Source organism: Zea mays, chromosome 4 (assembly GCF_902167145.1).
Source record: "Zea mays cultivar B73 chromosome 4, Zm-B73-REFERENCE-NAM-5.0, whole genome shotgun sequence".
Classification (NCBI taxonomy): Eukaryota; Viridiplantae; Streptophyta; class Magnoliopsida; order Poales; family Poaceae; genus Zea; species Zea mays.
In genome coordinates this window covers 239,738,285-239,749,407 of record NC_050099.1, presented here as the reverse complement: position 1 = coordinate 239,749,407, position 11,123 = coordinate 239,738,285, and the positions used below count along the sequence as shown (strand labels likewise).

The window sequence follows — 11,123 nt, the reverse complement described above, 5'->3', positions numbered from 1 at the left end:
GCCACGCCATCAACAGGGTCTACCTTCACCGCCTCCTCAAGAAGACTTCATACGAGCTGCTAACTGGTAACAAACCCAATGTATCGTACTTTCGTGTATTTGGGAGTAAATGCTACATTCTAGTGAAGAAGGGTAGGAATTCCAAATTTGCTCCCAAAGCTGTAGAAGGGTTTTTATTAGGTTATGATTCAAATACAAAGGTGTATAGGGTCTTCAACAAATCATCGGGTTTGGTTGAAGTCTCTAGCGACGTTGTATTTGATGAGACTAATGGCTCTCCAAGAGAGCAAGTTGTTGATCTTGATGATGTAGATGAAGAAGACGTTCCAACGGCCGCAATACGCACCATGGCGATTGGAGATGTACGGCCTCAGGAACATTTGGAGCAAGATCAACCGTCTTCCTCAACTATGGTGCATCTCCCAACCCAAGATGACGAACAGGTACCTCAAGTGGAGGCGCATGATCAAGGGGGAGCACAGGATGTTCAAGTTGAAGAGGAAGAAGCACCTCAGGCACCTCCAACCCAAGTTCGAGCGACGATCCAAAGGGATCATCCCGTCGACCAAATATTGGGTGATATTAGCAAGGGAGTAACTACTCGTTCAAGATTAGTTAATTTTTGCGAGCATTACTCTTTTGTCTCTTCTATTGAGCCTTTCAGGGTAGAAGAGGCCTTGCTAGATCCGGACTGGGTGTTGGCCATGCAGGAGGAACTCAACAATTTCAAGCGCAATGAAGTTTGGACACTGGTGCCTCGCCCCAAGCAAAATGTTGTGGGAACCAAGTGGGTGTTCCGCAACAAATAGGACGAGCACGGGGTGGTGACAAGGAACAAGGCTCGACTTGTGGCAAAAGGTTATGCCCAAGTCGCAGGTTTGGACTTTGAGGAGACTTTTGCTCCTGTGGCTAGGCTAGAATCAATTCGTATCTTGCTAGCATATGCCGCTCACCATTCTTTCAGGTTGTACCAAATGAATGTGAAGAGCGCTTTCCTCAACGGGCCGATCAAGGAGGAGGTGTATGTGGAGCAACCCCCTGGCTTCGAGGATGAATGGTACCCCGACCACGTGTGTAAGCTCTCTAAGGCGCTCTATGGACTTAAGCAAGCCCCAAGAGCATGGTATGAATGCATTAGAGACTTTTTAATTGCTAATGCTTTCAAGGTTGGGAAAGCCGATCCAACTCTTTTTACTAAGACTTGCGATGGTGATCTTTTTGTGTGCCAAATTTATGTCGATGACATAATATTTGGTTCTACTAATCAAAAGTCTTGTGAAGAGTTTAGCAGGGTTATGACGCAGAAATTCGAGATGTCGATGATGGGCGAGTTGAACTACTTCCTTGGCTTCCAAGTGAAGAAACTCAAGGACGGCACCTTCATCTCCCAAACGAAGTACACGCAAGATTTGCTAAAGCGGTTTGGAATGAAGGACGCCAAGCCCGCAAAGACGCCGATGGGAACCGACGGACACACCGACCTCAACAAAGGTGGTAAGTCCGTTGATCAAAAAGCATACCGGTCAATGATAGGGTCTTTACTTTATCTTTGTGCTAGTAGACCGGATATTATGCTTAGCGTATGCATGTGTGCTAGATTTCAATCCGATCCTAAGGAGTGTCACTTAGTGGCAGTGAAGCGAATTCTTAGATATTTAGTCGCTACGCCTTGCTTCGGGATCTGGTATCCTAAGGGGTCTAACTTTGACTTAATTGGATACTCAGATTCCGACTATGCTGGATGTAAGGTCGATAGGAAGAGTACATCGGGGACGTGCCAATTCTTAGGAAGGTCCCTGGTGTCGTGGAACTCTAAGAAACAAACCTCTGTTGCCCTATCCACCGCTGAGGCCGAGTATGTTGCCGCAGGACAGTGTTGCGCGCAACTACTTTGGATGAGGCAAACCCTCCGGGACTTTGGCTACAATCTGAGCAAAGTCCCACTCCTATGTGATAATGAGAGTGCTATCCGCAAGGCGGAAAATCCTGTTGAGCACAGCCGCACAAAGCACATTGACATCCGGCATCACTTTCTGAGAGACCACCAGCAAAAGGGAGATATCGAAGTGTTTCATGTTAGCACCGAGAACCAGCTAGCTGATATCTTTACCAAACCTCTAGATGAGAAGACCTTTTGCAGGTTGCGTAGTGAGCTAAATGTCTTAGATTCGCGGAACCTGGATTGACTTATAGCATACATGTGTTTATGCCTTTGATCATGTTCCCTATGCATTTTGTTGTTTAGTTATGGTGCTCAAGTTGTACAAACACTCCCTGGACCTCACAAGTCCGTTGCAAAGTGATGCACATATTTAGGGGGAGATGTGTTACAACTTGCCCTTTGAGACTAACCATGTGCTTGAGTTTGCTTGTTTTAGTCTCAAAGGAAGTTTGAAAGGGAAAAGATGGACTTGGACCATAAAAGACTTCCACTGCACTCCGATGAGAGGGTAACTTATTCCAAGTTCATCTCATGTACTCTTATTGCCTTTGTATTCTTATTGAAGATTTTGGTGAGGCAATGGGGTTCTTGGGCCAAGATTGATCCCGTTTTGGTGTTTGATGCCAAAGGGGGAGAAAATAAAGGCCAAAGCGATAAATGGATCAGCTACCACTTGAGATATTTTGAAAATAGTAGAATAGAGTTTTTTTGTTTGCAAAACTCTTTTATTGTCTATCCTGTCAAAAGTTGGCTTCTTGTGGGGAGAAATGCTGATTATGGGAAAAAGGGGGAGTTTTTGGAATCTTGAATCAAATACTCTTGAAATGACTCTCTTTATGCCTTAACATGTGTGTTTTACGTAGAGATAGAAATTTGAGTTTTGATTTGCAAAAACAAACCAAGTGGTGGCAAAGGATGATCCATATATGCCAAAATTGAACCAAAACAATTTTGAGTTCTTGTTTGAAATGATTTTGTATTTGTTCTACTTGCTTTATGTTGTGTTGGCATAAATCACCAAAAAGGGGGAGATTGAAAGGGAAATGTGCCCTTGGGCCATTTCTAAGTATTTTGGTGATTTAGTGTCCAACACAAGTGTTTAAGTGTAAAATGGTGGACAAAGTACAAATCAAGGATAAAGGTATGTTTCTCAGACTTAGTATATTGTTTATGGACTAATATATTGTGTCTAAGTGCTGGAAACAGGAAAAATCGAATTGGAATTGTCTTGGCTCGAGCAGCCAAGACTCTGCTGAGTCTGGGAGCACCGGACTGTCCGGTGGTGCACCGGACAGTGTCCGGTGGTGCACCGGACAGTGTCCGGTGCACCAGGCTGGCTCGAGCGAAGTGGCCGCTCTCGGGAATTCGCCGACGACGTACGACTAAAATTCACCGGACTGTCCGGTGTGCATTGGACTGTCCGGTGAGCCAACGGTCGGCCGAGCCAACGGTCGGCCGCGGAATCCGCGCGCGACACGTGGCCGAGCCAACGGTCGGAAGGGGGCACCGGACTGTCCGGTGTGCACCGGACATGTCCGGTGCGCCAACGGCTCCAAGGCCGCCAACGGTCGGCTTCGCCATTTAAGGAAGGAAATCGGGCACCGGACACTGTCCGGTGTGCACCGGACTGTCCGGTGCGCCAGTCGACAGAAGGCAAGATCAGCCTTCCTAGATTGCTCTCAATGGCTCCTAGCTGCCTTGGGGCTATAAAAGGGACCCCTAGGCGCATGGAGGAGTACAACAAGTATACTCAAAGCAATTCTAAGCACCGAGACTTCGATTCCACGCATTTCTCTCTTTGTGATAGCATCTAGAGCTCTAGTTGAGTTGGAAACTCATTGGGTTGTGTTGCGAGCTCTTGTTGCGACTTGTGTGCGTGTTGTTGCTCTGACTTTTGAGTCTTGTGTGCGTTGCTCATCCCTCCCTTACTCCGTGTTTCTTTGTGAACTTCAAGTGTAAGGGCGAGAGGCTCCAAGTTGTGGAGATTCCTCGCAAACGGGAGAAAGAAAAGCAAAGCAAAACACCGTGGTATTCAAGTGGGTCTTTGGACCGCTTGAGAGGGGTTGATTGCAACCCTCGTCCGTTGGGACGCCACAACGTGGAATAGGCAAGCGTTGGTCTTGGCCGAACCACGGGATAACCATTGTGCCATCTCTGTGATTGATATCTTTGTGGCTATTGTGTTTTGTTGAGACTCTACTCTAGCCACTTGGCAATTATTGTGCTAACCTTAGCCAAGTTTTGTGGCTTGAGTTTTAAGTTTTACAGGATCACCTATTCACCCCCCCTCTAGGTGCTCTCAGGTAGAGAAAGCCGTCTTCGGAATATCACTGGCCCTGATCTTGATCTGATGGTAGCCAGAGCGAAGGTCTATCTTGGAGAATACTTTTGCTCCCACCAACTGATCAAACAATACATCAATGCGGGCAATGGATACTTATTCTTGATGGTAACCGCATTGAGAGGGCGGTAATCGACACACAATCTCAGACTCTCATCCTTCTTCTTTACGAACAAGGCTGGACATCCCCATGGTGAAGTACTTGGGTGAATGAACCCCTTGTCCAGCAAGTCTTGTAACTGCTTTTTCAATTCTGCCAACTCCGCTGGAGGCATCCTATAGGGTCTCTTGGATATAGGGGCAGTTCCGGGTTGCAACTCAATTGCGAACTCTATGCACCAGATAACTTAACATGATCCGTCCGAGTGTCCCAAGGACCCCGGATAAACCACTTACAACCAGGATCGCAAGATTAAGTAAACACAAATCACACACCAACATTTTGCAGCGGAATTTCTTTATTACAAAAAGTTACAAGCTACAACAAATTTACATTATATTTATCGGAGTGGTTACAAAAGTGGTTCAAAGCAATAAACTTTGAAATGTTATAAATTATTTATAAGTTTGAAATATATGCTAGCTCAATGACGATCCTCAACAAGAAGTATAAAAGAGCTACTTTAACCTATAAGAGGGTCATGCCCACCGGCGCTTAGCACCATCCACAGCAGCACAAATATAGTACCTGCAACAACATGGGTTCGAAAACCCTGAGTACGAAGTGTACTTTCGCAAGTCTTACCCATATAAGGAAAAAGACTCTCAAGAATATGTTGGCTTTTAGGAATCAAGGTAAAGTTTAACAAGATTCAAAGACTCTTTTGCAAAAAAGCTTACTATGAGTGGATCTTTAAGAATTTATTTTACTTGTCAGGTTAAGTAAAGTTACCTGCATCTAGAGTTCTTTCTATCCTAGATCAAACACTTGGCCTACACTAGCTGTCTTTTATCATCCCTTCAGTTCACTGGATTGCTATGTGTATGGCAGTGACCAAGTCTTCATGTCCGAGAAGTAACAGTGATCCAAATCGATTAATACCCAGCTGGGGATCTCCACCACACGACATATGTAGCACTTAACCCTTACATATGTCAACTCGCCACCGGGTTTCTCAAGACCAGAATGGGTTCACACCAACCGAGAGCACAGATACACCACTGTCTAGCCTCTTGCCACGGAGGGTACACGCTACTCTCGCCATCTCTCCACTCCCACTGCGTGGTGGCCTTTCTGGTATTGGTCCAACCGAGCCAAAGCTTACCCATGACGAGGCATGTGGCCAGTTAAAAGGTTCTCAATCATCAAGCCTACAACAGTTCGGTCCTTAAGCGACTGAGACGGATACACTACACCGAGGCCCTGATGGATTCACCGTCACAAGTCTTTTCTTTGTAAAAATCCCCATCCAGTGTGAAGCATCACCTTTTGTTTTAAAACAAAACATTTTGTTTTTCTAAAGCAAGGCTAAGCATCAGAAAACTTGTTTGAATAAATCAGGTAACAAGGAATGGTAACCAATTTTCCAAGGAAGGGAATGCATCAATTGTTTAGCACACAACTCCTATCACCTAATGCATCATACAAGGTGATAAAGATTTTAAAATAACAAGGAAAGAGGTAAATGCGCCGGGGCTTGCCTAGAATAACACTAGGTCAGTGTTGGTTAGATGACGATCACTTGACATCCAGCCTTTTGTGTTGGCACTTGTTCAGTCTATCCATCTTCAGGTTGATCCACCAGCATTACCATGCAAAGAAGCCCACGCTTAACAACATCTTGTGGTCTACTCAGCTCTGGTCCTCCACATCACGTGATCACTTAACGTACCTAAATAATATGTGTAATGCACATGAATGGGAACAAGGAAGAGTAACACAAGATATTATGATGCTACGCAATATAGAATTAAGTACTTAATGATGAGGCATTATAACACTTCATCAGCAAATACTAGTTATCGACATAGGACCAAGCGCAATAATCACGCTTCTCTATCTCATCCGGATCTAGCTCAACATCAAACAATAATTTATCACAAGATCTATGCTTTACTTTGCTAAAGCATAACACCGAAGGCTAACAATACTTAAACGCAACAACCATGGATACCTATAACTTAAGGTGACGAATAGAAATACTTTAACTAAATTTTAGAATTACTAATCTAGATTATTAGGAATGGCACATCAACTAAATCAAGCAACAAATAGGTTTATACAACCCAACACAACGATCATGTTCTCCAACTTACTCGAACCTAATCCGAACATTAAGAAACATTAAATAAGACAAAAGTTCTATAGTTTTCAACTAGAGTATACTACCAAAAATATACTCAATTAAATTCACCGCTATCGACTCCTAAGAGTAACATATGGATAGACAGACTAACACAGTTAACCCAATTAGTCTAGACAGAACTTATCGGCTAATTAATTAAATGCTAAACTTATCCCCCACATTATTAATTTTACTACATCGCTCACAAAGAACTATTTTAATTTTATTTCACACCATTCAAATTTATTTAATCTATCTAACAATTCGGCTAACAGGAATAGCAAAAATGCGCGCCATTATTAAGTTCTGCTTGAATCCACTACATTGATTAACGAATACTAATTCGGGCTTTTTGTCGATCACACACTAAATATCGCACTAATTTGGTTCTTCGCCAGCTTACTCCAACTAAACCCGCAAACCACTACCAGGAGCTTACGCTAACGAACAATTAAACCATCGCCACAGACACTCACCATATCACTGTGCACACTAAGACATTTCGTCGTATGACAAATATAACTACGACACATAAGCTTACAACGGGATAATCATCGCGACCAACCTAGGTAGCCAATCCATCTAACGACTCGACCATAGTGCGACTCGGTATTAACAAAAGCGACGACGTTCACTGTTTCCCCCAAATCGCCGAACACCTATTGAGCGTCACACGAAATCACACTATCTTCACTAGCTAGCTTCTTTCACTAATCACACCACTGCAATTTACGTGTACGTCACCGACCCACATGGATAGCGCAAGCATACCAAACTGATGAGAAATATTAAAATGAAGAGCGAGAGTGACGATAGTTCACCAATAATTTAATTTGTCTCGAAGGCCATGAACACAACCATGATTTCTGATCTCGCCATTACTTCGAGCACGTGGTGAGCACCACGCGGACTTCACTACCTTCTCCATCCACATCGAGGATTTTCCGGCTGCGTACTGATTTGTTTCCTTCTACGCCTAATCTTCTCGGATTTTTGGCATGAACACAAGTTGTAGACGTTATGTAGGAGCCGGCATCGAGGCGAGGCGACGGTTAAACGATAAGAACCCAAGAGGGATCGAATGAGTCATGCATGTCGTTCATGAGTGAGGCTTCTGTTGAGCAAGCGATGCGCAAGGCACGACATCGATGGAGGGCATGGTCGACCACAAGGCTAGGGATTCTAGATCGACGACGTGTTGTTGCGAATCAACACGGTTGCGGGGATTTCGACGATGGTGCGCAGGCATTGCAGATCGGGTAGAGCTCGCTGCGGCATTCCATCGAGCGGGTCGATGGCACGACGCAGAGGAGGCTCGAGGTTGCTGCTGTTCGTGCATGGAGGAGGTCGAGCAGCGCTCTACGACGGTCGTCGCTAGCGGACCCAACAGAGGGCTGGGCGACTTGAAGAACGGAGATAGGGTCGCGGTCGGCGAGGTAATGGCGTTCGACAATGAGCAAGACCAAAGGCACAACGACGCATAACCGGATGGCCGCCAGGGAAAGCACCATGGCCGGCGGCTTGCAGCTGGAGTAGTGGAGACGAGCTCGGCTTGGAGTTGGAGGGAGATGGGCATCGGCTGGGATGAGCAAAGACCGAAGGTTGAGGATGACCGGACTTGAGCAAGTTCGACGGCCACGGGCGAGCGTAGCTTGGGGTCGGGCGAGCTCCAGAGACGAGCACGAAGGGGCAGCCGGCGCCAGAGCTCACGACTAGGGAATCTGCCGGTGAGAGGCCGAGCGCGAGAGAGAGGAGCGGTGCGGCCATGGGAGATGGGTGAGGGGCTGTGCACGTGGGAGGGACCTCGGCTGGGTGCGGCTGGGGAAGTTGGAGCAGAGGCCAAGCTGGGACCGGGCCATGGGGACGAGCTTGAGGAAGAGAGGGCGAGCTGCAGGAGCAAGGGAGAGATCTGAGCGTGAGGGAGCTCAGCCCCAGGGAGAGGCGCACAGAGGAAGGCGCCATGAGGGAGACAGAGGCGACGTGGCCAGGAGATAAAGCCGTGGCCCATCAGCTGTGAAAAAGATCAGGGGGAAGGGCGCGGCGGTAGATAAGGATAGGAGAAAATATTTTCAGATTTTCTTTTCCCCATTTTTTTACAACAACGTATAAATGAATATGGGTTCCATGATCAGGGTTTAAAAGAGACATAAATAGGTTGGATCAAAACAATATCGGATACAAAAAGTTAGATAGAATTTGATTTGGTGAATACTCTCGGAATCAAATGAATTTTTACCAGTTATTTATATCCGAAGATTTGGATCTGAGCGAGAAGCAACATACCGAATTAAACTGATTTCAACTTGATATTTTTGGACTACGGTTGATTCCAATCGGGTTCAGTTGAATTTTACCCGATATCGATCATTTGATCTGACGCCGAGGATAACATGCTGAGAGGAACAATTCAATTAATGAGCTGGTGCATTGTTTTTCTCGGACAGCATATAAACAGACAGATCTAAAATAATACCGGCTTCAATACTTCTATGATATTTGATGCAGCTGAAATCGGACAAATATTTATCTGCCATTTAAACCTATTTGATTTCTTTATCGAGGATAATTTGTTGGAAACTAACCATGATTATAAACCAGCAGACACGATGTCTCGTTTGACGAGAGGGGACTAAATTATTTGGCACTGAAAACTTTAGTCGTCGAGTTCTATTTAATCTGTTTGGGATGAAATCGGAGGACTGGACTAATTTTTCAAATTCGTCTTTGCGCGAGTGATGAATTTTAAATAATCACCAGTCTCGCCGATTTTCGGAACAATTATGTTTCAAACATCACGAAAATTTAGGAAAAGCCCGGATAGATAAATATAAAAATGATGTCGAACTCCCGGCAGACGAAACAAATTAAGACAGAGACTGTTATTATCCCATGCTTAAATCCATACTCGCCGTTAAATGTATAGTAACACCTGGGGTGTTACATGAACCTCGGAAAACGAACCACACGTGCTCTTTGTGTTTGATCTTCATTTGCGATTTGCTTCTTCCTCTCCCATCTCTCTTGCTCTCTTGATTGTGCTTGATTCCATATCAATTTGAGTTGCTCCCAAGTAATTCCTCGTTCATTACAGAAACTATAAGCAAGAAGAACACATCTCCCTTACTCTGATCATTCTTATTCTTGTTTTAACGATTACTCGAGGTTAAGTTTGTGTTTTAAGTTATAAATTTTAGGTTTCGCCTATTCACCCCCTCTAGGTGACTTTCAATTGGTATTGAAACCTGACACTTCATTAGAGTCTAACAACTCAAAGTGATGTTGGGAGAAGTTGCTAAGTGAAAGGGAAATGACCTCAACATTTCCTATAATCGATTTTGGTGTTTGATGTCCATCACAAACCACATGGACTAACTAGTTTGCCTAGTTTCTATTTTTATCAGGTGCATAAGGTTCCCATAAACAGACAAAGAAAGTGATTTGGGGCATTCTAAAAAGTTTGGAGCAAAAACAGGATTTGGTGCAGCTAGTGGCGCACCGGACACTGTCCGGTGCCGAGGCTGAAGCACCACACAAACTGGGCGCTCTCGGGTTTTCTCAAAGCCACTCTGCTAAAATTCACCGAAGTACCCGGTGTGCCACCGGACTGTCCGGTGAGCCAACGGAGCCATGGTCAACTTTGCCAACAGTCAACCACAGTACAGTCTGACCGTCAGAAGTCAGAGCCAGTCTGCAAAGTGGGAACGCACCGGACAGTCCGGTGCCGCAAGAGGACAGGAGACTTCAATGGTCAACAGCTCCAAACCTCAACGGTCGGCTGACGTGGCACACACCGGACAATGCACAGTGCAGTGTCCGGTGCACCACCAGACTGTCTGGTGTGCCCATCGACAGCAAAGTCAACCAACGGCTAGGAAGTGGTTGGAGGCTATAAATACCCCCAACCACCTCCATTCAATCCATCCAAGCCTTCCAACCTTCACATTCAATACAAGAGCAAAGTCATACACTCCAAAGACACAATCAAAGCAATCAATCCTCTCCAATATCCAAAATCAAATCAAGTGCTTAGTGACTTGAGAGAGGGTGTCTTGTGTTTCTTTTGTTGCTCTTGTTGCTTGGATTGCTTTCTTCTTCTCACTCTAATATTTCTAAGTGCTTTGTAAAGCTAGCAAGAGACACCTAATTGTGTGGTGATCCTTGCGGGGTTAGTGACCCGTGTGATTAAGAAGAAGCACTCGACCAGTCTAAGTGACCGATTAAGAGAGGGAAAGGGCTGGAATAGACCCGGCCTTTGTGGCATCCTCAACGGGGAGTAGGTTCTTTGGAACCGAACCTCAAGAAACAAATCACCGTGTGTTGTTCTTCATCACTCGATTTGTTTCTCCCCTCTCCTCTCTCTGTAAAGTTCTCTTGCTCATATTGTTTTGAGTTGGCTCCCAAAGTTATCTGCATTTATTGAGCAACTCATAGCAAGAGGAACTATCTTCCGCACTCCGAATTCAAGATTATTTATTCTAACCCTAACCCCGGGTGAAGTGCGTGTTCAAAGTTCATAATTTTCAGGTTTCGCCTATTCATCCCTCTCTAGGCGACT

General features: G+C 45.1%; 1 protein-coding gene across 1 annotated transcript; it reads right to left on the bottom strand.

Annotated features, from left to right (window-relative positions):
* Nucleotides 1–7,121: 7,121 nt before the first annotated feature.
* Nucleotides 7,122–8,576, bottom strand: LOC103655987 (uncharacterized). Its single transcript, XM_008682644.3, has one exon. The coding sequence runs from the start codon at nt 8,574–8,576 to the stop codon at nt 7,668–7,670; it is 909 nt and encodes a 302-aa protein (XP_008680866.1). The 3' UTR covers nt 7,122–7,667.
* Between the last annotated feature and the right edge of the window lie 2,547 nt (nt 8,577–11,123).